We start from the raw sequence: 25708 nt of genomic DNA, 5'->3' as shown, positions 1-25708 counted from the left end.
TAAAGCGTCGTCAGGTCAACCAAAAACAATACCAGATTTCTTCATCATCTTGGATCTCCACCCATAAGTTAGCATTGCATCGCAATATTTCAACGCAGCGCAACGTATTCCGACATGCGCATCGACGCCATTCGCGCATGGATCGATTCTTGATCCTTCGAGCCCGTTCACCGACTCCCACGAGCAAATTTCCTCAGCAAATACAACTAAGAAAAGAAGGCTCAGCGACAATTCAATGTAGTGTCCTTCAAAACGGAAGCGCAGGGAACAGCCCGAAGCAGAAGCACCTCTCGATCCCGACACAACACCACAATCATCATCTACTCTTCCAGTGAACTCCATCTTCGGCCATCCGCTACCGTCATTTGATATCACTGGCTCTACTTTCAACTCATTTCCTTGCACTCTTGCGGCCCGTCCGCCATTGCCCAAGTAAAAAGCGTCAAAGTCTCAACGAAGCCCCTCGCCGTCCAAGCAATACAAGAAACGAAGCGACCTGCTTCGCTTAAATCTTCCGATTCGATTGAGGTTTAATCCTGATTTAAAAGCCGCTCTTCCTTCCGCATGCTCTCAAGGATAGGGAAGGGATTGAGATTCCCGGTGTTCACCGGAGCATGTGGCAGTCTCCTTGCCCAGGTGTAGATAACGATGCCATCAATGCTCTTGTTGAGAAACACGCTTGCTTTCAGGAAATTGTCTGTCGCACCAAGCAATCGGCTGATCGAGGTCGCTCCAAGGCAGCTTGGAACTCGCATGTTCACTACCAAGTACACATGCTTGCTGAAACGACTTCCGTCATCGCTGAGGACATAAGATCGGCGCGCATTGCCTCCAAATTTCGGCCTTGTGTAGTCACCATTGATGATAATGCCAGCGTGTCATCTGCGAGCAGCAACACATCTGCATCGCGGAGTCACACTGTAAAGTCAGTACATGAGATGATTGACTTTGCTCTCGTCCTCAAACCAGATCAGGAGCTTGCGAGCATTATCGAACAGTACACAAAACTATCAACTGACAGGACAGTCAATCAAACGACTTACTCTCCGCTGAAGATTCGCGCTGTGCCGGTCTTCATCAAGACCAAAATGACATCTGCAAAGATCGAGACGTCAGACGCGCAGCTTGGAGTCTGGATAGCAGCGTGGCATGAGAGTCTGTACAGTATCATGGTCTGCGGGGGAAATCATGAGCGCATTATTACGGTTCCTCTCATCCAAGTGCTCAAAGGGACATGGACTGTCATGTTTTCTGTGGACGGGGAAAACGAACTTGTGAGTGTAGAGTCAGCTGTAGTGACGTGATTAGTGATAGCTAATTATTTCTAGAAAATTGTCGACGGTGGGCAGGCGATGATTGGGAATAGCAATTCGTTGATGGGCATGTATCAGCTTCAAGCTGCTTTCAAGGCGATCACTCAGTGGATGGAAGAGCCGCTCAAGGGGTGGATCACGAGGATTCTAACAACAGCGTTGGTAGATTTGGTTTTGAGAACGACAGAATGTACGATCTTATGCTTGGAGTTAATTTGATACCCTTGATAATGAAGACAGCATAGATAATTCACGACTTTACGAAGATAAGAAGTAAACTGTTCATCTCATGACATTGGACGATTGTTAGTAGCCACACAAGGCATCAGGCAGCTGTGATGGCGCCAGACCATTGCAGGGCCGAATCTGTCAGCGCCTGTGGCAAAGCAGCCTCCTCTCTATCTGGTGCAGCGCATGTAAGCAAGAACTGTCACAGTGCATGTTTGGCTTCATCATGAGCCTGAGATTTTGAGGAGGGTCGTTTGGAATTTCTGGCAAACTGTATAGGACTCATTGTATAACTCCCTTTCGTTACTCTCGATCTTGCAGACTAGAGCGAGGTTTGCCAGAACGCATTGAAAGACCCTTTTGGAAGACTAGAAGTATGGATGATAGGATGTGGTGTTTTTTTCCATGGCCTGCAGACAATCCCAGTGTTCAACTATGCACGACCCCTTAGTCCGATAAACATCAAAGACATTTGTCAAAGACTCATTGGCGCCTCCAGCCTTGATATGAATCGTGGTATACTCCGGCCCTACCATAACCCGGGCAATCTAATCATGTCAGCTTCACCTGCATATATATTCGCTCGAGATCAGACACAAACCTCAAAAGTATTATCTTTAGAATTAAATAAAGGTGAAAGGATCTTGACAGCTGTATCTCTACCGTCCGGAATGCTGGGGTTATGCTGTACGTAGTTGCTTGCTACATAGCGCTCAAATGCACGCTTGACGTCTTTTTCGGTGTAGAATGTATATGCGAAATCGTTCATAGCGGTTTGGATCATTGACTGGCTGAGATCAGGACTTGTAGTTGAGGGACAGTCCCAGATTGTTACGTTGCTAGTGTTGATGCCAGCAATTTCGACAACGCGCTGAGTGCCTGTTGCTACTGCTTTGTTGGTAAGCACGAGTAGTGCGCCCAGTATCTGTAGGTTTGTAAACATATTTTGAGATTTCGAGCAAGACTGTATGTTGATCCAATGCTATGTGAAACAGGAGTGAGATAGCTGTTATTTATCCATCTCGTAAATTGCTAATATGACTTAAGTAAAAGCCCGGGGGGGAATCCGGGGGTGGAGGTCCCGATCCGGTCCGAGCAAATCCGAGCCGAACTATTAAGGTTGGGTAGATCCAAAAATATTATCACGGCCTTGAGCCGAATGGCAAGTACTGGTAGTTATGCTACAATTTAATGTGCATTAAACTCGCTAAAGAGAATATCGGCAAGGAGGTCAGTTCGTCCTAGGCATCGAGATTAAGATGGTGTCGCTAAACCTTCAGGACAAATTAAATACACTAAAGATCTAGACCAGGCAAACTTTCAGTTTGCAGATATCAGAGGTAAAGGCAAAGCGGACTTGATACACAAGGACAAGTTCAGCAGCGACTAAGTTCTCGCTGCTGATTTAAGCTCTCAGCCACAAGTCTCAACTGCAAATAACACATCTGTTCAGCGGCGACACTTAGGTCTGTTGTTCCAACCGAAAAGTCTCTGAGGCGGAACAGCTAGGTAACTGTTAGAACTGGGGCTTTCATGCTCATCGCATTCTCTCTAGACGACGAGTCTTTGGCTATAGCCACTAACAGCTTTGTTTACATCTGGCATATATGCGACGCCGGGCCTCGATATTAATTTACTTAGACCTATTAAGCGTATTCCGCATGTGAAGCTGTAGTATTATTCCGTGATAGCAAGCTCGTTGCCGCTATTACTGATTACAATGTTTCGATCGAATGGAACCTAAGTCTTCCTATCGCCTTGCAGCCATTCTGCATGGAACTCCCCTACATATCGATAAAGTGTTGCTTTGATGCGGATACTTCATGTCTTGTTGTAGACGGTGGAGTAAATACTCTGGTCGACGATCGAATTCAACTTGAATATCATTGCTATGGGCTGGGCGAGGACCGCGCGTCGGTCACTGAAGATAATTAGAGAATGCTGTACCTGCTGCATGAGCTTCGTCTAAAATGTTATGTAAAGGAGTTTTGGTTGAGTGCAGTTGCATTTAGGGACTTAATAGTGGCGATCGGGATTGAGTCTCGGCGTCTTTATGTTTTACGATTACGTGACGATCTTAGCTTGGCGGATGGGCGGTGGGCTAGATAAGCGGAATAAGGGTTATCTTCCACAGGATATGTTCTAGATTGAGACTTTTCTTTACTTGAAGTTACAGTTGTGAAGCTTAGAACTCAGAAGCGAACGGCCATTGCGCGGAGATCGATCTATATTAATTCTCAGCGGAAAGGTTCCGAACATGCATCCAGTACACAAGAATGTGCCTGATGTTCTCTGACTTTATCGATCTTTTTGCTTAACGAGCTTCTATGCCCTATTGTATGCGTAGTGTATCTCCTTGCGTTATGTAATTCGACTTAATAGGCAATTTGGTCTGCTGCGTACTATTACAGTATTACTTTTATGAACCTTTAGTGTGGAGTCAAGTGTCTTAGCATAGCGTGTAAGGATATTGAGTTTAACCTGGGAGGGTTGATACTCTAGTTGCCCTGCTGCTTGTTGTAGACTTAAGCTATCTCGTAGCCTAGCTTACAGGTCACTTTGAGAGTTACGATATGTCAAATGAGCGCTCCAGTCTATGTGACGATCTGGTCTGTTCTTATAACAGGCGAGATCTTGCTTATCCTGGAGACGGCCTCTTAGCATGTTAGGCCTGTTGAACCGCTTGAAACGAAGCCTTTTAAAGGGCGTAATCTATGGATCACTAAGAAAAATTTTCGACGATGCGGTTTTATGGCAGCTGCTGAGGAGGCGTTATAGGAGAGTGGAACTATGAACATGAATAGACTCGCCTCTTCCCTCGTGGTCTTGGCATGGGTGGCAGCATTATGAGGACCTTAGGAGCCTCCTACCAGGCCCCTCAGACATCCAAGATTTTATGCAACAGTCTAAAACCTTGAGTGGGACTATGTAACAATATGTGGTCTGAAATGTTCCTATATGCAATTGACAGGCAGTTGAAGGAAGGTCTTAGTAACCGAATGTTCTAAGTCTGATATAATCCGGCAGCTAGTGTGTCGCATAGAGCGAATATATTTGTACGTCGCTGACGTTCTATGCGTATTAAGGACCCTCTCTTATTAACCCCATACCGACTGGCTTCAAGCTCTTGGACATCTGGTGTGGATAGACACGCTGATGGATGAGTTTATGCCTGTTGTGGCTATTCGGGATGAAGACGGGAAACCTGCAGGCTTACTTAAAGCATCAGACGGTATAAAGTTTAAGTAAGGGGAGGTGCCAGAACTTATTGCGGTCTCGGAAGGAAGTGCGAGGCTTAATAATATCAAGCAGTGCCTAGAAGGGATGGTGCTCTACATGAGCAGATTCCACAGATCCAGAAGCTTCCAAGTGTCCTTTGACCAGAATGAACTTTGGGTAGATAGCTCTTCGGGCCATGACGGTGACATTTATGAGATTGGCCATGAAGGATGCAGCGTACCTAACCCTAAACAGGTAGAAGACTACTGGGGGAAGCGGGAACTATGCAATTTTTGCAACGTTCTATGGGTTACAAGGATGAATGGCCTCTCTTACAGATCCTAGGTTAGTCACTCTGTGAGCTTCGTAACAAATAGCCCCGATCCTTTCAGTTCAAAACAAACCCCAAGTCTTTTTTGAATATGTGATATTGATCGGTTTCTCGGGGGTGTTGAACAAGGGCTGTACTCCATGCTGCCACTTAGTTGCCATCCTCTGTTCGAGAACAAACAGAAGGTCCAGTGCATCAATACGAGGGTGACAGATTCGGATTTTGTTTAAGAATTCAGGTGTGTCGTTTAGGTCGTCCGATTAGCTTACTTACGTGTGAGACCTCTGACAATTTCTCGCTTATGGGCGCGGAAGCCAACGATCTACATACATAGACATATACCCCGTATCCTTTACCAAAATAAACCAGGGGGAAAGCCGCCTAGCCGAACCAGGAAACAAATCGGCGAACGCCTCTAAACAACTTCTTTCTCCGAGCTGAGTCAAGAAATCCCTCAACTAATATCGGGTGTCCAGGTCCAGGCCGCTGAGATTCTCGCCTCCAACCCCATCCTCAAGTCGGGAGAACTGATTGAGATCCTTACAAACGGGGGGTCAAGTCATGTGCTTACCACGTCAATTGCGGACTCAGCCAGCCGGAGATGGCTTGGGCGGGTTGCCCGATGGCTGCATAAATGGAGTCGCGGAGGAAGTTTCTGTAACATGACGTTATGCTACACACGAGGTGGCTTTTGAGAAGTATGCATGCGCTCCAATATCGATGCTTTCAAACTAGAGGGGGCTCGAGGTCAGCTGGTACCAATATTGTTTGAATATGCTATGATGGTCGGAGTCACGACTAGGCTGTTCAATTTCTTCAAGCACTTCAGAAGTTGGCGTGACGGCATTACTGCCTTGATATGATTACACAAAGATTGCAGAAGAATAAGTCGATATGTGATCCGATTGATACCCTATCCATGAGAATAAACACTCATTAAGGTAACTCCACAATGACAAACCGAAAGTTGGAGAAACTAGGTAAATCGTTTCCCCGCATAGCCAGGGATACTGACTGAGGGTCGGGGTGAATGTCGCCCTGAGATTTTGGAATCACGCACTTAGACGTTTACCAACGGGTTGACTAAGTGTTCTAGCTCGCTTCAGCCGGACATATTTGCACGTCCATTATCTTAGTCCTGATTGAAAAATAAACTTTACGAATCTCTGTAGTTTACTTGTCGTCGCCATAGTTCCAGCATCCTTAGGCAGAGCCGTAACGACTGTTACTCTACTTTCGTGGCCTAATCTAAAAAGCTGTATACCACGCTTGGGTGATGTGATTACGCGTTAGAGTCTTGACTTCGGCCAACTGGACGGACGAGCGGGCCAGGCCAAGATTGACAAGGAGGGCAGACATTTTGATAAATTGCCTTACTGTTGTATCACTAGCTTCGCGCGATTATCTCCGACGCTCTGACACTTGGCAAGTCCGACACAGGTGCGGTCTAGACTTGATTATGTCCGATCTGGGCAACTCCAATTTCCCCAGTCTAGACTAACAGCCTCAAATCTTGTTCCCCATGGGGGACGTATCTGGGGCGCATGTGTCATTGTGTTTTAGCGATTCTATCGATCTCGGGGGCATAGATAAGCCTCGGACAACCCCAGCTTTAACCCCCTTCTTTTTTCTGTCTCACCCTCATCCTCATCCATCTCCATCCACATCTCATTCCACTCTTCATCAGGGAATATTTTTTGTCTCATCTTTTGGTCTTTCTACTAGACAATGGTCAATATGGCGGATGACAAAAGTCTCGCTCACATTGGCAATGAAAGCCATGACAAGGCCACCGTGTCTGATGGGCCTGAACACCTAGAAGATGGCATCGCCAACACCGAGATCAGTTATGACAACAACGGTCTCGCTGGTATTATTCGATCGCCCTATGTGTTTGGTGCCGCCCTCCTAGCCTCCTTTGGTGGCTTCTCCTTCGGTTACGATCAGGGTGTCATCTCCATCATCCTTACAATGCCCCAGTTTCAGGATACCTTTCCTGAGATCTCGCCGGGCCATGCTCGCTATGGTTTCAACACCGGTTTTATGACTGGAATGCTTGAATTCGGCGCCTTTGCCGGCTGCCTGTTCTTCCCTCTTCTTGCCGACCGATATTCCCGCAAGTATGGCCTTGCTGTAGCTACAGCGTTCTTCTGCGTTGGTGCTATTATCCAGACTGCTGCACACAACTATGGCACTCTTGTAGCTGGACGCACTATTGGTGGCGTCGGTGTTGGTACCCTTGCCATGGGCGCTCCCTTGTATATCTCTGAGATCGCACCTCCCAACCTGCGAGGTTCTCTACTTGTCCTCGAGGCCATCTCTATCGTCATAGGCGCCATTATCGCCTACTGGATCACTTATGGCTGCCGTGACATCTCTAATGACTGGGCTTTCAGACTCCCTTTCCTTTTGCAGATGGTCCCCGCTTTGATGGTTGGCATCGGCATTCAGTTTTTCCCATTCTCACCCAGATGGCTTGCTATGCGTCATCGTAATGAAGATGCCCTGCATTCGCTCCAGAAGCTTCGCCGTTTGCCTGGAACTGACGCTCGTATCCAAGCAGAATGGAAGGGCATTGTCCGCGAAGCTGAGGTTCATGAGATGCTGCTGAACCGGGATCACGGCGCCAATAAGAACCCTGTCGTCCTCGAGTTCCAGCAGTGGGGTGACCTTTTCAAGCCCAAGTACATCCGACGCACCACTGTGGCACTCGCCATCCCTTTCTTCCAACAGTTCTCGGGTATCAACGCTTTCGTCTACTACGCACCCATTTTCTTTGCTGCACTCGGCCAGGACTACGAGATGTCCCTTATTCTTAGCGGTATGGTCAATATCTGCCAGTTCGTTGCCGGTATTCCCACTTTTCTCTTCCTTGATAAGATTGGACGTCGCAAACTTTCCATTTTCGGAGGCATTGCTATGGGTATCCCTCACATAATCATGGCTGGTATTGTGAGCAAGTACAACGGCAAGTGGGTTGAGAACCCTGGCATGGGCTGGTTTGGCGTGGCTCTCATCTGTAAGCATATCCGCTTCCGTAATTATTGTGGTTTCTTCTAACCTTTTCCAGATATTTACGTTCTTGCATATGCCTCATCTTACGGTCCCCTGGCGTGGACTCTCCCCGCAGAGGTCTTCCCCAGCTCTAAACGAGCAAAAGGTGTAGGTGCTGCCACAGCTATGGTTTGGTTGGCTAATTTTATTATTGGTGTTATTGTTCCTGAGATGCAGCTTAAGCTTGGATGGGGTACTTACCTTTTCTTTGGTTGCTTCTGTTTTGCTGCCTCTATTTTCTCGTTCTTCTTCGTACCTGAGACTGCGGGCAAGAGTCTGGAGCAGATAGCTGGCGCTTTCGGCGACAGTCTTGAGGATGAAGAGAACGAGCTCGGATCGCGGGCCCACTAGAGACGCATGACAGAGTTTTTATGGGTATGGCTTGGCCATCGCAATGTACCTAGAGACTAGGTCTTCTAATGGCCAGTAGGATATAAAATGTATATAGTACCTAGCTAAATACCCAGTTTAAGTCTCTTAAGTAATAAATGCATTATCTATTAGAGACAAGCTTTAGCTAATAAGATTATATTATCTTTAAGTAAAATTATTATTTAAATTAATTTATTCTTTTAATATTAAATAGCTTAAGTTTAAATTAGTAAAAGTAATTAACTTTTAGCCTTATTAATACTATAAATTAAAAATATTTATTAAATAAAATAGATATTTTACTTTATATATCTTATAAACTTTTTTAAAGTTATTTAAGTAAATTATTTATTAAATTTAGCTTTTAATTAATATAAAAGTTTATAAAAATAAATATACTTAAAACTTTATATATTTAAGAAATAAATATTATAAAATTATATATTTATAATACTATTAATAAAGTTATAATATTATTTAAAAAATTAAAAACTTAATAAGTTAATAATAAATTAAAAAATAATTTATAAAGTAATATTTATATTATTAAGAATAAAAATTAACTAAAAGTCTAACAAGAATTATAAGTTTTAAATATAAAAGGTTTAAAGGTTTATAATATAATAATTTAAATATAATAAATATACTACCTAGTCAGTAATTCCTCAGTACCTACAGCCAGACCGCGTGTTTAATACCGCTGTCTAATCCCTCATTCAAGCTTGCAATGAGAGTCCACACGTCACCTCTATCGCCACTTATACTATATATCTCGACTCCACCTCCTTCCTGACCAGCCACCACGGCAAATTTGCCATCACCGCTAAGTCTGAAACCGCGTATTGTGTCGAGATTTGTTCGTATGTGCTTGATCTCCTGAAATTTCTTGCCGTCTTCTGAAAGCAGGATGATAGCGATAGTATCGCCTTGAGGTTGTTCATGGACGTTTTGTAAATGAGGCGCGCGCTCGGCGATGTGCTTTTCCCATCTGTTGCTGACGTATAAAATATTGGGAATCTTGGGATGTAAGGAGAGTTCGGCTGAGTCCATCATGAATTGATGGTCGGGATGAACATTAGGAGGAATGACGTTGACCTCAAAGCCGTTGATAGGCTGTACGTCTTTACCTGGTGGAATAGAGAGATCAAAGGCAACGATGTCGTGTGAAAGCTCGCCAATGACATATATGAGTTTTTCTGTAGGTGCATATGTTAATAGATCGTTTCAAGCGTGGGAGGTAGGGGAGAGCTTGTCAACATACCATCAGGTGTCAAGACAGCATGCCGAGCACCCGACCCAGGTGGGCACTGGAGCCAGCCTCTTACTTCCAGCTCCGTTCCTTGGCGAGCGAAAACCCACACGCGATCAGCGCCTAGATCAGGCGCATACAGAAGTCCTTTTTTATCTTCAAGCACTTGGTGCACATGGCATTGTTGTTGTCGATCCTTATTAGGGCCGTGTCCAGCCGTTTTGTAGGGAAACTCTGGCAGGATCTCAGTTCGAGGTGTTTCTTTGAGTCTAAGTCCTTTGCTTTCAGTGATGGAAATTGGGTAAAGGGCAGCAGAGCCTCCAAGATACTACCACTGTAAGCGGGGTGTCGCTGGGTGATAGTCTGTAATTACTTACAGTACCAAGTGCCAGAGCGGTCTTGTCTTTTAGCGTGATGACTGAAGGGTTAGCATCTAGAACTACAGAACACAATATGTCTACTCACAGTGAGCGGGTGCGCCCAGTGTCGGCTGTTGGCTAGTGATGTTGCAAGTCTTTTTTGAGTGGTCAATCTCAAAAGTGAAAAGAAGGCCGGACTCTTCGCCCTCTGACAAGGCAATCATTCGGTCAATAGCTCCATTAGAAGATTCTAGTTCTACCCAAGAAACATTTTCTGGTGCTGGGTAATCAGCGATAACTTTGATCTCTCCCTTCTCGAGGTCTACAGCCAGTATAGTAAAGTTGGCCCGGTCGCCAGACAGCAGAAGCGATGGCTTCATGGCGGTGGTAATGAATAGAGTTGATGATTTAGTAAATCAGAGCTGATTGAAAGGATTGCAGATCGGATTAAGGTGGCTTGTTTGTCTGGGAGAAAGCAATTTGGGGCATGATTTAGGATCACTTACTATGAATGTCCGATTGCGGATCAATCTACTAAAGAAAACTCCCCCACGATATTCCTCGCTCCGATTACCCCATCTTTAACTCCATCTTAAAACCAAATCTTGTTTATTTCGACTCCAGTTCTAGAGTAATGGAACTGACTGGTCACGGAGGCTACGCCATGTCCGGTTCCACACCGGAGATAGTTATGTGGAGATCGGCTGATTCAAACACAAGAAAATCCCCGACAGGCCTAGGAAGCGTTCCTCCGATACATGTCCGATGACATAGGCCCTACTCAAAAATAATGACCCATGTCTTTTAAAGCTAAAGCAGCAACTTCTCTTTGATCAAACAAATGATTTACAAGCTCTTAGGGATTCAAACTCTTATCACTACCTTCTTATCCCCCAAGTTCAGATTGATGCATCAAAGATCCAACCACTTCCTGAATACAATGGCTCCCTCAACGCATTTCACGCTCAACACAGGCGCAAAGATTCCCGCTGTCGGTCTCGGTGAGTAAATGTACGAAATTGATCAATTGGAATCTTAATGCTGATGTGTTTCGATAGGAACCTGGCAGTCTAAGCCCGGTGAGGTTCGCAAGGCTGTCGCTTACGCCCTCAAGGATGGGTACCGTCATATTGACGCGGCTCTGTAAGTCCAACTCGACTGTACTTCCAGCAAAATTGGTTCACCAGACTAATAAACGTAGTATCTACGGTGATTCGATCCACCATGATCTTCACGACGACACTCGATCTAACAATACTCCCAGGAAACGAGACTGAAGTCGGCCTGGGCATTAAGGACAGCAGAGTCCCTCGTGAAGAGATCTTCCTGACCAGCAAGCTCTGGAACACCCACCACCCCAACGTCGCCGAGGGACTACAGAAGACTCTCGATGCTCTGGATGTGGAATACCTTGATCTCTACGTACGTCATCGTGTAGCACTGCGTCAGAAAACACGTTAACACTCCTCCCGACAGCTAATCCACTGGCCTGTTCGCCTGGTTCCTGTGAGTACACCCCAAGCTCTAAGACCGCTCGAAGCATATCTCTAACCACATCTACAGAACGAGTCAAGCGAACTTCTCCCCGTAAACCCCGATGGCACCCGATCCGTCGACCGATCTTGGGACCAGAGCGAGACCTGGCGACAAATGGAGGAAGTCTACAAGTCTGGCAAGGTCAAGGCCATTGGTGTCGCCAATTGGTCCATTCCTTACCTCGAGGAGCTTCGCAAGAAGTGGACAGTTGTTCCCGCTATTAACCAGGTCGAGCTACATCCCTTCCTTCCTCAGCACCAATTGAAGGTGTACTGCGAGAAGCAGGGTATTCTCCTCGAGGCTTACTCACCTCTTGGCTCAACTGGTAAGTCCTCCGATCGCAGGCCAGGCCTAGTGTGACGTAGACAAAAGCTAACCAATTGAACTCACAGGTGCTCCCATCATGTCCGATCCCGAGATTCAGAAGATTGCTGACAAGAACAATGTCTCAGCTGCTACAATCCTCATCAGCTACCACGTTAATAAGGGCACTGTGGTCCTGCCCAAGTCCGTAACTGAGAAGCGCATCTCCTCTAACAAGGAAGTTATCTCGCTCTCTCAAAAGGACATGTCAGTCCTTGACAGCTTGGCTGCCAATGGTAAGGCGAAGCGTATCAACACTCCTCTATGGGGCTTTGATCTCGGATTTGACGATTGGTATGGCCCTAAGTCGGAGTAAGCGGAATAAAACCGAGATGGGGGGAAGACAAAAATTAAATAAAAGGATAATTCGAATGAACGATGTACAACTTTGTATTTGTGAACTAAATTGGGTTATTAAAGGGAATTTAGGTGCACTAGCGATAAGAGTCATGACGTTTTTCCATATATTTGTCTCTTCAAAAGTCACTGTCCGTTTATGGAAGGTTCCTCAATAGCGGAATACAGGGCAAAAATGCGGAGCAAAAATCCCCCTGTCCCTTAGCTGAAACGATGAGACATGTTTGACGTCATAGCTGTGGTTGACGGGGTAGAAATAAGAGGCTGTGCCTGACCAATCATAGAGTCTCGTGATGCTGACTAAGCCAAAAAATACAGTGAATAGATTATTGAACTAGATCTCATGATAGAAACTCACTGCTTTTACCAAAACAGAGCATAAAACTATTAAAAATTTCGAGAAGAAAAACAAGACTACGTTGAGCACTCTAAGACTTGCTACTGACATATAAACAACACTTTAACGATCTTATAAACCTAATAATTGGTGGTGTAAACAAACGAGCATCTGTGTGTAGGGTAACACCGCACATCTCGAACGAAAAGACTAACCTGACAAGGCACGTGAAACGACACGTGCAAGCCTGTTGCCAGTAACGCTACAACACCAGGCTAGGCTGGATTTAAGTGCCAAGGTCTACTTGTCGATAGCCTCGTTAGCTGCCTTCAACTTGTTCCTCCAAAAAAAAGTACAGAGACTATAAATCACGCATCACAACATAAGGGCAAGTATAAGAGCTATTGCATAGCAATAAAAATCCATTCGTGTCTTCTTCTCATCATCATCGTTTTTAACTAAATGCTTCTATATTTATAGTGCGACAACAATCTATGCTTTGTAAGGAGCTGGAGAAATGCCCTCCTTGATAGCCTTCAGCCTCATCGCAAGTAACTTGGAATGGAATCGAGTGTAAGGAAGGTATCCAACCATGAGCCAGAGGTTAGGAACGCCAGTCTCTCTGTAAGCAGTCTTGAACTCGCCCTCATCATCAATACCCCAGATGGGGGTGACGTTATCGGCGATATTCTCACCTAGGGTGGAGCGAATGGAGTCAATTGTATTTGTGAAGCCAGTGGCGAACACAATCAGGTCGAACTCGCGCTCACGACCACCGCTGAGGATGGTCTTGTCCTCGGTGAACTTCTCAACGAATCCGGCCTCAACCTTAATGTTACCATTGATGATGTGCTCGCAAGCACCAGCATCAAAGTAGAAGCCACCATTACGGGTTTGACCCAGAGTAGCACCACCGGTACCGCGCTGGCCACGCCATGTTCGCAGGCCTTTGGCGTTAAGAGCCTCTAGCAAAGGACGGTCGAGGTCCTCAAGAACCTTGGCGTTACGTCTAGAGAGTTCCTCACCAGGACCGGTAGGAGTAGCGAAGAACAGACGATCCTGCTCCTCCAAACTGGGTCGGTTTTGCTCGGAGTCAGGACCGTAATTGCCAATGACACGAGGAACGGAGTGAGTCAAAGACATGACGTAGGTGGGAGATCGCTGAAGAAGAGTGACATCGATACCGCGACGAGCACAGTCGTAGGCAGTGTCGAAGCCAGACGATGAGGTGCCGACGACGCAAACCTTCTTGCCGACAAAGTCACGAGAGCTGTCGTGAGCAGTCGAGTGACGAATAGTGCCCTTAAAGTCGGACATGCCAGGAACAGCAGGAAGCATGGGAGTTCCGCACAGAGAAGTAGCCATAACAACCTGCTTGGGGTGGATTGTACGAGCTTCCTTGCCCTCCTTGTCAATCACAACTGTCCAGCTGCCCTGGTCATCTTGCTCAGCCTTGGCGACTGAAGACTTGGTCCAGACATTCAGCTCAAGCGCAGAGGCGTACCATTGCATGTAGATGCCCTGCTTCTGAGAGGGAGTGTAGGTAGGCCAGTGCTTGGGGTAGGGGAAGTAGGGCAGGTCATCGGCCCAGTGAGGGAAGTGAAGAGAAAGGTACTCGTATCGCTTCTTCCAGACATCGCCAATCTCTTCGCTGTGGTCAATGATGAGGTTCTTCATTCCGAGGGCGTTGAGCCGGGCAGCAAGGGCCAAACCGTTCTGACCACCACCGACGATCAGGACCTCAGGCTCGATAGAGTCAACATCCCGAGCCCTCTGCTTCTCCCAGCTGATATCACCAGTCATGTGGCCATCAGCAGGTTGGACCTCAGGGAATTGCTTGAGCTTCTCAGCAACTGTGTGGAAAGTGTAGATCTTCCAGCCACCCTTGGTGAGAACGGCGTTGGTAACGGCCGAAGCGTTCACGATCTCGGTCTCGAAAGACACGATGAACTGAAGCTGGGTATAGTCAGGGTATGGACGGTCGATCTTGGGGGCGGGTGTGAGGAACTTGAAGTTGGTGGCTCTGGTTGTGGGGAAGAGGTCGGTGGCGGCCTTTAGAATGGCAGGCCTGAAGTTGAAGGTTCGGTAGTCCCAAGTGAAGGACAGCTTATCTCGCCAGACACCTTCAATCTTGGGTTAGCTTGTCATTTCAAGACAACGCTTGACCAGCAGGGAGTAACTTACCATAGTCGAGGAAGAGGTCAGTAAAGGCCTGAGCATCACCCTTAGCTAGTGCGTCAGACAGGTTGTCAACAATGCCTTGAGCTTCCTTTTGCGCATCTGTGTCGGCAGGAATCTCAATTCCGAGGACGTCGGTAGTTGGGAGCGCATGGTTGTACTTGAAGTCGTACATGTAGTCATCAGCGACCGGAGGCTTAGCGGTAGCCTCAAGCTTGACCTTGTCGATGCCAACCTTCTCCTTGAGGTTGGAGACATCGATGTTGGTCTCTGAGACAGACTCGTGGGCGTTGATGTAAGGTGCCATGGCTGCTATGTGAACGAATGAGATGGTGATGGATGAGCGAAAGTAGATTGAATCTGCGAAGAGAACGCGTTTATGATATATTTCGACATTGTATTGTTCTTTTGCTCGATTGAGTACTTTGATGGCACTCGATTTGCGCAAATCTCGTCAAATCCGATAGTGAAGTTTAGTGCCGCGGTCCAATTACCTATCGGACATAATCTAAAAGGGGAAAAAATGGCCACTAGCCGACCACTCATCTGATTGGTTCATCCGCAGTTCCGGAGATCATTGCCGGATTGACCTCTCCCCCGCGAGTTTGTTTTTCCCCGCGCATTATCAACATCTCCGATCCGTGTTTTTGCTCGTCAGGTCTCATACGCGGCGACAACCGAACAGGACCGGACAAATTAGATATCAGGCGATCTTATCGGATACAACATGCGACGCCTACGCGATGACGAAGAAGATAGGCCCGTTGACGGTTTCAGAGCCCGGAAGCAGCGCAAACAGCGCCCGTGCTTCAGCTGCGCAGGTGAGTCGGCTGAATCCCTTTGTTTCGTCCTCCTCTACCTCTCTCCGGCACAAGACCAGGAAGAGAGGAAGAGCGATTAGTTTGATGGCTGGTTGGCTAACTCGGGTGAAACTTAGAATGTCGCAGACTAAAGATGAAATGCGATCGACAAGGTAACTAGATCAACATTGCCTTAGTGCCATAGTCCATGAGCTGGAATAGTGTTACAGTGCCATGCTCTAATTGCGTTCGCCGACAACGCGTTGAATTCTGTGTCGCCGCCGAAAACTCGAAGTTAGTTGATGCTGAGTCCCGTAGGCTTCGTGAGCTGAAGTCCATGCTAGTAGTCGAAACTCCAGTGGGCAGCCTGAACATCAGAAGGATGCCCGACATGACCAGAGTCAAGATGCTTTCAGCGCCACATCTTCACATCTAAACCAGCAGTCCAAACTCCAAGACCACTCTGTTCCCCAGGTGCAACAACAAAGAGTTCGGCAACCTCTCGAAAATAGTACAACTCATCATGAAAACCCTCAGCCGTTCGATTCGAGCCAACAGCCCGCGAACCACTCACATCATATTCCTCCGCACTCTAACCTCACCGACCGCACTCAAGTCAATCCTCTAACACTTCTTGCCCGTGCCTTCGAACCATATACGGTTCAGGGTCCATCCCCTCAAACCCCAGGCTCCTCACGGTCAGCCAGGATGGAGGAATCATCGTATAGCATCAACACCGGAACCAGCGCTTCCAGCAACCCGGCTCGACTGTCTATTGACGACGACAGCCAAAATGGTTCTTTTGGTACTTTGATGCTGGGAAAAAGAGGCAGGTCTAAGTATCTGGGTCCAACAGCAGGAAGTGAATGGCTGAAAGAGGTAATTTACCTGCGTGTTCGTTTCTAATGATCGAGCTGACCATGTTAGTCGGAAATGCAAGATGTATCAGATACTCCCTTGCAGACACGCGCCCCTTCACCGGTGCTACCTGGAAACTCAGTTCCCTCACAACCCAACGTCCTACGTCCGGGTACCGCCCCCGGTGGGTTTCCCTTTCTCGCATCAGCAGCTCATATCAGTACTCGGGAGTTATTAGCATGTCTCCCCTCACGGGATGAGGCGTGGACACTAGTGGAGTCATATTACCGCTATTGTGCCTGGCAGTGAGTGTCGACAACTTGCGTCCGTTTCTGGTAAACTGCTCACAGAACCCAGTCACGACGTTGCTCCTAAGCCCGCCTTCGAAAAGACCTTCAACAGAGTCTTCAAGCGTACGGAAAGCGATTCTACATCCCCGCATGTAAATGCTCAGGAAATAGCGCTCGTTTTCATCATAATGGCTCAAGGCACCATGTTTAATATTGAGATGCCCAATTGCGATTCGTCTGCTGAAGAGTGGCTAAGGCTCTCAGAGCGAGCGTTGGTGAAGGGTGAATTTTTGTCGAACAATACCCTGGCTGGACTGCAAACTCTTGTGAGTTCCAATATATCTATGAATCAAATTTGTTCAATGGCTAATGTCACAGCATTTGATGGCTCATCTTCAATTGTGCGCAATGAACCTGCTGAATTATTGCAGCGCTAATGATTCGGCAGGCATCTTGATGAAGGCAGACGCGGTGATAGTGCGTGGCCGTTATGGGGTCTGGTAATGCGCCTTATACAAGCTGTAAGAAAAATCACCGACCTACAGGTACAAGCTAAGACTGAAAAAATTACATAGATGGGTATGCACCGTGACGGTGATCGCTGGAATCTGCCGCAGGATGTAGTTGAGGAGCGACGAAAAGTATTCTGGGAATGCAATTGTGCCGATATCTTTCAAGCACACTGCTTCTCAAGGCCGTAAGTCCATCGTTCTCACACATGCCACGATCAGTTCCGAAGGACTGACGCTATATATAGATCCGCAATCAACCCGGAGCATTGCGATACTGCGTTTCCCTCAGAACCACCCAGGCCTAACGGAGAGAAAAGCTACTCTATCATCCGATTTGAGTTGTCTCAACTTTCATCACAGTGAGTTTGCCTATTGGTTCAAATCCGAAATGAGATCGAAGCTTATGGAACTCTAGAATTCTCAACATGGCCATGAAAGTACGGAAGCCAGCATATTCTGACGTTACAGATCTGGGCTTCAGGCTGTACGTGCACTAAATCATAACTTGCATACAAAAGCTAACCAGCTATAGCTCCGAATTTGAACAGAGTATTCCGTTTTCACTTCGCTGTCGAGCAGCGTTACTGGCCACACCGTCTCGTTATGCTCAACTCGAAGCTGCAATTGAAGCATCTCCAGAGCCATCTCGCATGGCACTGACCATTTCTTTCCAAGTCAGTACCCCCTTGCTATAGAATATTTTAAAAGCTAACGTTAAGTAGCAAACAAATCTTGCCCTAAATGTTTCAGAGACTATCATCAACCTCCATCGACCTTATTATGCGAGAGCGCTCTACGATGCTGATCATTCCGAATCTATATATAAAGCTTCGTTCTATACTGTAGTTGAACGCTGTGGTGTATGAACAACCGTCGAGTATCACTTAAGGACAATGAGCTGATAGCGAGCAGATAATTATCAGTATTGTCACTGATATACACAACCGCTTCCCGACCGTCGCCACCAGGCAGTGGAACTTCTGGGTAATAATAATCTTCGTCTTTGATTCCGTTTTCAATGCTTACACCCGCTACAGTATCATGTCTTTGGTTCGGCATTGTGTTTGGGCACGCTAGTCCTGCGTGATCCAGGCAATATCATGACCAAGTTTGCCCTAACGCAGATCGATGCTGCCATTAGCTTGTTCACATCACTACTTCAACATGGTGCACAAACTCCGCGGTATAAGAGCAATCTACAGTGGCTCTTGAACTTGCGCACAAGAGCTTTAGCCAAGATCTCTTCAGTATCTACTTCCAATAGAGGCAACATAGGTGATGAAGAAAGACAGAATAATAATGAAGATAGAGAAGATGATGAAGATGTTGAGCTGCTCGGTTGGCGTACCAGGCTTATCGAGCGTGCGGGTCAGAACCAGCAGAAAACCATCAGGACCATTCGTCTTTCCGAGACGCCAACTGTTTCACCGACTATGAACGTAGCAAATTCGTCTCTGAACAGTTTTCACCCTCAAATACAGATGGGAGCTTCCGATATACCAAATATTAACCCATCGATGCCTGCAATAAATATGGACTCGACAAATGACCTGGTAGGATATACCTTCTCGGACTTGGATGTTTTGAGCTAATATGTTGTACAGTTACATGACTTTTGGGATCCTGTACTTTTACAAGATGTCTTCGGACCTTCTCAAGACCAACAGACTGTAAGAGAGCTTTTACTGTGATTAGTGCTTGTGGTCGCTAACGGGTTGTTTAGTCTTTGATGAATACGTGGTGGGACGACATCCCCAATGCACCTCAGTCACGGGAGCAACCATAGACTAGATAAAGTCTTGATTAACGCGTAAAATCTATTCATTGAACTCATAATTCTGCTTTTGATAGAACACACAATGGGCCATATTGAGTGGCTTCTCAAACCGTCGTAATTATGCTGCACCGTTCACTTTGGGAGTGTCCAAGACAGGTCTACCCTCATCATCAAAGTATACAGGGACACCACTTCGGAACGAGTACTGCAAAGCCGTGGCGATCTTGGCAGCCTCGTATGCATCATCTGGTGTGCAAGTAAGAGGCTTATTGTCGAGAACAGCAGTAGCAAACTCCGCAAGATCGTTCAGAAAGGACTTGTCGTAAAGCACAAAGGCATCGGGTGTAGTAGCTGTTCGTACACCGTGAGCATCGCGAACCTCGACACGGTTGATCGTCGAGTTGCCATTGATAACAGAGTGCGCCTTTGTACCACACACGCGAGTGGTACTCTCGAAACCGTTTGTCAGAGTACGGCCCAAGTGGGAGGTGAGAACCTTGCCGTTGGCAAACTCTACTAGAGCCCAGCCGTTGTCGCAGTCACCGTACTCGGCGAGCTTGCCGTAGACAGCCTGTTGTCCCATGGCGACGACGCGGTTGACTTGCTTCTTGGGGTTGGTGAGACCGGACTTAACGTCGAGGTAGTATCGGCCGATATCGATCTGTATGTCACTGTTAGCAAATGTTCGAAGTCAAAGAGTTGAAAATGACTTACATCGTGAACACCCATGTCGACAAAGATACCTCCGGACTGAGCGGAGAATGTGACAAAAAATCCAGTAGGGTCTTGTTGATCGAGGCAGTTGGTCTCGACGGCGTGAATGTCGCCTAGTGCGCCGCTTTCTACCAGCTCCTTGGCAGAACGATAGGAGTCGTCATCTGGTTGCAAGTTAGTAACGCATCATAAGATTGGAAACGAAAAAATGGGAACAACTCACATCTTCGGCAGAAAGGAATGAGGAACTTGAGCTCAGGCTTCGACTTCGCCTTTGTGAGGACCTCCTCCGTAGTGATAACGTCAACAGAAATGGGCTTCTCGCACATAACATGCTAGACGAATGTTAGTGGAAAGGTAGTCAGGCTGTCAGAGGGAATAACTACTAGACCGAGGTCAAGACCTAGGAGGATCAGGGGAGCGTGCGTAGCAGTAGCTGTGGAAATGAGCACGGCCTGAGCACCACTGTTCCTCATACAATCCTCAGGGTCGGCAAAGTACTTGACGGTAGGAGGCAGATTCTCAGCCACCCACTTGTCGCTACCAGGCTTTGTGTCACAAGCAGCAACGAGTTCAATGCGAGGCTGCTGGAAGGCGAGAATGCGGGCACGGATGGCGCCGAGACGGCCAAGGCCGATCAAGGCCATCTTGAGACGTGGTTCAGAAACCATTGCGTATGTGTGAGGGAAGGTAATAAGGATGAAGAGGAGAATAGGGAGTGCTGTATGGTGATATCGATGGTCAAGATTAACATTCTACAAAGTCTTTTTATTGTCATGCTGATGATGTCCAGATATCGGGCAGTTCGGGCAGAATCCGGGGTTTCCCTCTGTTTCCCCCGATCCATCCCCGATTTTAGGGTGCGTCAACCTGATCATGTCCGCTCTGGAGCTCGGTGTAAGCGTCTCTACCCCAGTAAAGATCAAGAAGAGAGTGCAGAAAAGCATCCACAGATTTACCACTCATCTCAAGAGCTGATATGGCCCCTCACTTTGTTGGTATCCGACTCCGTCCACTGTCCGATGACTGCATTTCTACTATGTCCGATTCAGCCGACCCTGTAAGTCTCCACCTCCACTTGCACTAAACCAATTTAGCTCAAAGCGCGTACTTGAGCCAGTGGCTGAGCTTAATTATATCCGATCGTGTTGTGTTGATGTTCTGGACCACGAACATGGTCTTTGCGACGCTGCGGGTGGCCGGCAGTCGTCAAGGATCAGGCTCAGTGAAGTTGAAAATGTTGAATTGAATTTAGCATGTAACACAGGCCTCATCAGTAACCTCATTCAAACAGCCTTATTCGTCTGTAGCGTCCGTGTTTATTGTTTTTCTACACTACTGATACCCTTAGAACTACAATCTTTGCTATCACTATCCAACAGCTAGTCATGGCGGTGCAATCGCCCCCCAAAAAGACAATTTTTGTGATCGGTGGTCCAGCGGGCTGTGGAAAGTCAACTGTCGCAACGTACCTTTCTCGACAAGCTGCAATTCCGTATCTCGAAGGAGATGATGTATGTATACCCTCTATCCATCTCCCGCAGAGGGGCTGCTCACATAAAGCAAACAGTTCCACACTCCAAAAAACGTAGCCAAAATGCGCAGCGGCACGCCATTAACTGACGCCGACCGATGGGATTGGCTTATCAACCTTCGCAATGCAGCCACCGAGCAACTAAAAAAGTCGAACGCCGTGATCGTTACCTGCTCCTCGTTACGGCGAAAAATATCGTGATGTCTTTCGAGTGGCATCATATCACGACCCCGATGTCCAATTGTGCTTCATCTACCTAAGGGTTGACGAAGAGCATCTTCGAGCAAGAGTCAAGGCACGCATCGGTCACTATATGAAGGAGTCTATGGTACGCAGCCAGATGGAGTGCCTGGAAGAACCTGCCTTGGATGAGGTTGATGTAGTCACGATTGATGTGCAACGAGACCCGGAAATTGTGTGCGACGATGTATTGAATGGGGTGAAGACGAGACTGCACCGATTAGAGAAAGCGTGAATTAATGAAGGAGTTCTTAGAGACTAATAGCTTAATAATTAGATAACTGCGATACTTCCACCGTTGGCACTGATCTTGCTTCCAGTGATCCATCTTCCTTCTCTACTGCACAGGAATCCCACCACATCTGCCACGTCCTCCGGCTGTCCTAAGCGCGGTACAGTCTGTTTTACTATCCAGAAATCCTGCAACTCTTGCCACACCTTCGGCCCGTACTGTTGTACCCCTCCCGTCTCCGTCAATCCCGTGAGAACACTGTTAGCCGTAGTACCGCTCATAAAGTCGAAAGCGGCGTTCTTCCCTCCGAAGGCGTTGGCATAAGCACGGGCCATAGCTTCATTGGCTGCCTTGGTCGAGGCATAGATGGAAACAGCAGGTTCGCAGTTGACGCTCTCAGCGCTGCTGATGAAGATAATTCTGCTGTCTTTTCTGAAATTCCGTCTCTTGACCAGCTCATCTACGATCAGTGCTGGTGTTCGGATGTTGCAAGTCAACAGCTTGTCCAGAGTTTTGGCCTCGAGCTCGCCAGGGAACGTGCGGTCGGTTATTCCGGCGTTGTTGACATATATGTCTACTTGGCCGCTGAATTCTCTCTTGACAGCGTCGGCTAGCTTGGTATGCGCATTGAGATCTTCCAGAGAAACAATCTCATGGGCAACTTTCGGACGCTGAGCGTTCACCTCCGCATAGGCAGACTTGACATCGTCTCGTAGTTCATCAATATACTTGTTGGCGCTTGTAGATGTGATCAGAATTCCCGCACCACGTTTGGCAAGATTCAGCGCAATTGCATAGCCGATGCCTCTACTGGCTCCGGTGACAACAGCAACTTTGCCTGTCAAGTCTTGCCTGCAGTCCTGGAGTCTCGGGGCTTGATGGGCGGACATCTTGCTTTCCTTTGCCAGTCTGGATGGAGTGCTGGTTAAATGAGCGGGAATCGAGTTCATGATGTGAGCGTTCTACAGAAGTCGATCAGGGAGCTCAATATATAGTTAGGGCAATTGGTGGAGTTTTTGTCTGTAGCTAGCCTAATCGGTATGGCCTAGCTACTTAGCCAGTGGTTTTAAGTCCGGTCGGCTATATAAAGTGTAGATAAGGCACAGTACACTTTACAACTCCTGCTATTTAGTATAGAGATAGTTAAATACTTATAGTTTTATTTAAAATTAAGTTTTTTATATACTTTCTATTTTTATAGCTTTATATTAAGGAATTTAATTTATAAATAAAAAATTACTTTATCTAAGATTATTATAGTATTATTAAATATATTAATATATTATAAGTATTTAGTATTTAATTCTTTAATTAAATAGTAAAATTTATAGAGTATATATAATATAACTATAAGGATTATAATATTTAAAATCTATTTCTTTTATTCTATAAGCTATTAATTTATTATAGCTAAATATCTTAAACTAACTTATTTATAAATAGCTTTTTAAGGTAAAACTTAATTTTATTAGCAAGTCTGTATAATATGTCTTAGTTTACACATACCTATTGGCTGGACTAATCAACCTATTAAAATCACTTCTTGGTCACCCTTAAGAATGACGCACTCTATTCATTTGCTGATAAATGCGATTGGACGCCTGATTACATTGTTCGCCCAACTTGCAGCCTCAATCGTCTTTCCCCGCTCGTGCGGCCGTTTCCTGTCATCTTCAAGCATCGCCCTCGCTAACATACCACCATTTGAACTTCTGATCTTCCCAGTTTAGCTTATCATCAAAAGCGTGTGAAGCTGCTTGTTACACGATGCCTTCTATTCCGTCTGTCTCAAGACCAAACCAATCCGCACCACTATTGTCTCAAGATGCCCAACCCGGCTCAGCTGTAGGGTTCCAGCAGCAAGGCACGGTTGACTGGATTTCGATGGCGAATGGGACTGTTGGCTTTAGTGTTGATGTCCTCTCACGTCTCTCTAAGGCAGGAGTGGAAGCCCTCACTATCTACGCTGCTAGGGCTATCTTCACCAATATCCGACTAGGTGAAGTTGGCGAGCGTCGCCTAAATGACGTCTTAGAAGCAGCTAAAGCCTTTCCATCTATCAGCAATATTCTCTGGTTTGGGTTTGGGGTGAAGCATACTATCAGAAGTATGCAAGAATCTTCAGAAGGGCTTGCATGCCTCGGTATATGTGCCTCTCTTACTGAGCAGTATAGTACTGTTATTGCTGCAAAGGTTTTAAGGGAGCTATTTTTACTTTATAGCCCACCAGCTGACCTAACGCCAACATTGCGATAATAGATATCACTTGTGGAGGCATCTGAAGGTCTTCTTGGCCCAACTGACTTCGGACTAGTCCTACATGGCCTATCAAGATTCTGCCTCAGAGATGGTTGCTGTAATATACGTAGCTGCGCGTCGCCAGAGCATATTGCAGTTGCCCTTAAAGGCATATTCGACTTATCTAAAGGGTACCTTGACTGCCTTTTCCTCTCAGGAGGAGCGGATTGTGCATGGATGGCTGCTATATCTCATTGACTTCTTGACCTCAGTGTTAAGGTCCAGGACCGAAATGGTTCGGTCATTTACAGACCACATGGAACAAAAAGACAGTTACGAAACGATGCACAGCTTGTTATCACATACCTAGACGAGCCTGCGCAATCAATCGAGATTGTCCGCAAGCATTATATAATTCCTAGTGGCCGAAGCATTTTCTCTAACGCGACAGATCATGAAGACGACGTTATTTCCTATGGCAGAGTAGATTGGGCGACTTGCCTCTCTGATACTTTTGGCACTCCTATGAAGCGCCCTCTATCTACCCAGTCTCGCACTACAGGAATCTGTCTCGGATCTGCTTCTCGCATTCTTTACGCTGTTATGCGAGATGAAGATGACACTCTTACTCTGGAACAGAAGCGTGAAGTGCGAATGGATGCTCCTCCAATTTCCTCTTCGAGCTATGGGCGGGGATTCTTCCTCTTTTCTCGTCGTCTTCTTCCGGAATGGATGAAAATACCAGCCTTGTTGGGTCGATGGAAACCGCACTTGGGAAATCATACACAGAAGCAGTGCAACTGTTCTCACAGTCCATAGTTTCTCTGAGTTCATTTTGCACATGCCATATGTGTTCTGAAGAGTGTAACCCGACTACCAACATCGAAGACCAACCATTTTGTCTGATAACGATGATTGAAACTATTTGTACCTTGGTACGAATCATGTCAGTGTGCCATATGCAACAGGGGCTGGAAATAAACCCTACTCGCTCTGGTCAAGAAAAGTTATACTGGATGCGGAGACAGCTTGCATCGGCTCCGGTTAAGTCAGGCTACGACCCTATCTTTACCGGCCTCTTGCAATCGTGGCCACGTCCCAGTATAATGACTCTAGTAGAGATTCTCTTTACCGGCCGTGGAGACAGACATATGGCGTGGTCAAAGAGGATCAATAGCCCCGCGGCTGCGTGCTGCAATGGTCTTTGTTTCTATCTCAACAGTTTGACTGAGGTAACATCCGATCCTGAGCGAGCTTGTTTGGTAAATGTTATACCTGGCAGAATCGAGTGAAACAAATCCACGTACGACTATGTGCAGGATATTATTGATGAGCAAGAGAAGGGGACAGAGGAATATGTTTACCAGTCTACGGGAGCTGAAATTATCACACAGTATGACGGTTTAATGAACAGCTCGTCCCCCGGCATAAAGGCTGAGCTTATTGTAGAAGAGGCTGCAACGGTTAATAGGGGTCTCTTGGCCAATTACCGCATAACAACCCAGAAATTTCCGAGCAGGCAGTTTCTGCTTGGCCCCCGGATGGTATGGTATAGACTCAACGATGCATTTACAGCTGCCACTTGCCAAGGGCGAATATGCAAGTCGCTGGATGGAT

General features: G+C 46.6%; 10 protein-coding genes across 10 annotated transcripts; 5 read left to right on the top strand and 5 right to left on the bottom strand.

Annotated features, from left to right (window-relative positions):
• Positions 1–773: 773 nt before the first annotated feature.
• FMAN_14339 (uncharacterized protein) lies at positions 774–1590 on the top strand (the record flags this gene model as incomplete). Its single annotated transcript, XM_041825020.1, has 3 exons — positions 774–1274; positions 1329–1503; positions 1559–1590. 3 exons carry the CDS (start codon positions 774–776, stop codon positions 1588–1590), a joined length of 708 nt encoding a protein of 235 aa, XP_041690443.1.
• A 319-nt stretch (positions 1591–1909) lies between these two features.
• Positions 1910–2484, bottom strand: FMAN_14338 (uncharacterized protein; the record flags this gene model as incomplete). The annotated part of the gene is made up of 2 exons (XM_041825019.1): positions 1910–2089; positions 2143–2484. The coding sequence occupies 2 exons, from the start codon at positions 2482–2484 to the stop codon at positions 1910–1912; spliced, it is 522 nt and encodes a 173-aa protein (XP_041690442.1).
• A 4344-nt stretch (positions 2485–6828) lies between these two features.
• FMAN_14337 (uncharacterized protein) lies at positions 6829–8496 on the top strand (the record flags this gene model as incomplete). The annotated part of the gene is made up of 2 exons (XM_041825018.1): positions 6829–8110; positions 8162–8496. The coding sequence occupies 2 exons, from the start codon at positions 6829–6831 to the stop codon at positions 8494–8496; spliced, it is 1617 nt and encodes a 538-aa protein (XP_041690441.1).
• A 693-nt stretch (positions 8497–9189) lies between these two features.
• FMAN_14336 (uncharacterized protein) lies at positions 9190–10505 on the bottom strand (the record flags this gene model as incomplete). Its single annotated transcript, XM_041825017.1, has 4 exons — positions 9190–9713; positions 9779–10094; positions 10144–10184; positions 10232–10505. The coding sequence occupies 4 exons, from the start codon at positions 10503–10505 to the stop codon at positions 9190–9192; spliced, it is 1155 nt and encodes a 384-aa protein (XP_041690440.1).
• A 560-nt stretch (positions 10506–11065) lies between these two features.
• FMAN_14335 (putative aldo/keto reductase family proteins) lies at positions 11066–12340 on the top strand (the record flags this gene model as incomplete). The annotated part of the gene is made up of 7 exons (XM_041825016.1): positions 11066–11126; positions 11184–11268; positions 11327–11334; positions 11390–11547; positions 11602–11631; positions 11689–11986; positions 12054–12340. 7 exons carry the CDS (start codon positions 11066–11068, stop codon positions 12338–12340), a joined length of 927 nt encoding a protein of 308 aa, XP_041690439.1.
• Positions 12341–13210: 870 nt separating this feature from the next.
• Positions 13211–15203, bottom strand: FMAN_14334 (putative flavoprotein involved in K+ transport; the record flags this gene model as incomplete). The annotated part of the gene is made up of 2 exons (XM_041825015.1): positions 13211–14841; positions 14903–15203. The coding sequence occupies 2 exons, from the start codon at positions 15201–15203 to the stop codon at positions 13211–13213; spliced, it is 1932 nt and encodes a 643-aa protein (XP_041690438.1).
• Positions 15204–15904: 701 nt separating this feature from the next.
• On the top strand, positions 15905–19142 carry FMAN_14333 (uncharacterized protein; the record flags this gene model as incomplete). Its single annotated transcript, XM_041825014.1, has 15 exons — positions 15905–15990; positions 16041–16575; positions 16624–16859; positions 16912–17170; positions 17223–17245; positions 17293–17365; positions 17420–17541; positions 17602–17715; positions 17772–17840; positions 17889–18030; positions 18079–18216; positions 18269–18340; positions 18394–18909; positions 18961–19026; positions 19080–19142. 15 exons carry the CDS (start codon positions 15905–15907, stop codon positions 19140–19142), a joined length of 2514 nt encoding a protein of 837 aa, XP_041690437.1.
• Positions 19143–19251: 109 nt separating this feature from the next.
• On the bottom strand, positions 19252–20494 carry FMAN_14332 (putative NAD binding Rossmann fold oxidoreductase; the record flags this gene model as incomplete). The annotated part of the gene is made up of 4 exons (XM_041825013.1): positions 19252–19794; positions 19848–20011; positions 20071–20182; positions 20234–20494. 4 exons carry the CDS (start codon positions 20492–20494, stop codon positions 19252–19254), a joined length of 1080 nt encoding a protein of 359 aa, XP_041690436.1.
• Positions 20495–21894: 1400 nt separating this feature from the next.
• Positions 21895–22803, bottom strand: FMAN_14331 (uncharacterized protein; the record flags this gene model as incomplete). The annotated part of the gene is made up of 1 exon (XM_041825012.1): positions 21895–22803. One exon carries the CDS (start codon positions 22801–22803, stop codon positions 21895–21897), a length of 909 nt encoding a protein of 302 aa, XP_041690435.1.
• An 817-nt stretch (positions 22804–23620) lies between these two features.
• On the top strand, positions 23621–24109 carry FMAN_16245 (uncharacterized protein; the record flags this gene model as incomplete). Its single annotated transcript, XM_041825010.1, has 1 exon — positions 23621–24109. One exon carries the CDS (start codon positions 23621–23623, stop codon positions 24107–24109), a length of 489 nt encoding a protein of 162 aa, XP_041690434.1.
• Positions 24110–25708: the final 1599 nt, after the last annotated feature.

Source organism: Fusarium mangiferae, assembly GCF_900044065.1.
Source record: "Fusarium mangiferae strain MRC7560 genome assembly, contig: FMAN_scaffold020, whole genome shotgun sequence".
NCBI lineage: Eukaryota > Fungi > Ascomycota > Sordariomycetes > Hypocreales > Nectriaceae > Fusarium > Fusarium mangiferae.
This window is presented reverse-complemented; position numbering and strand designations above follow the sequence as displayed.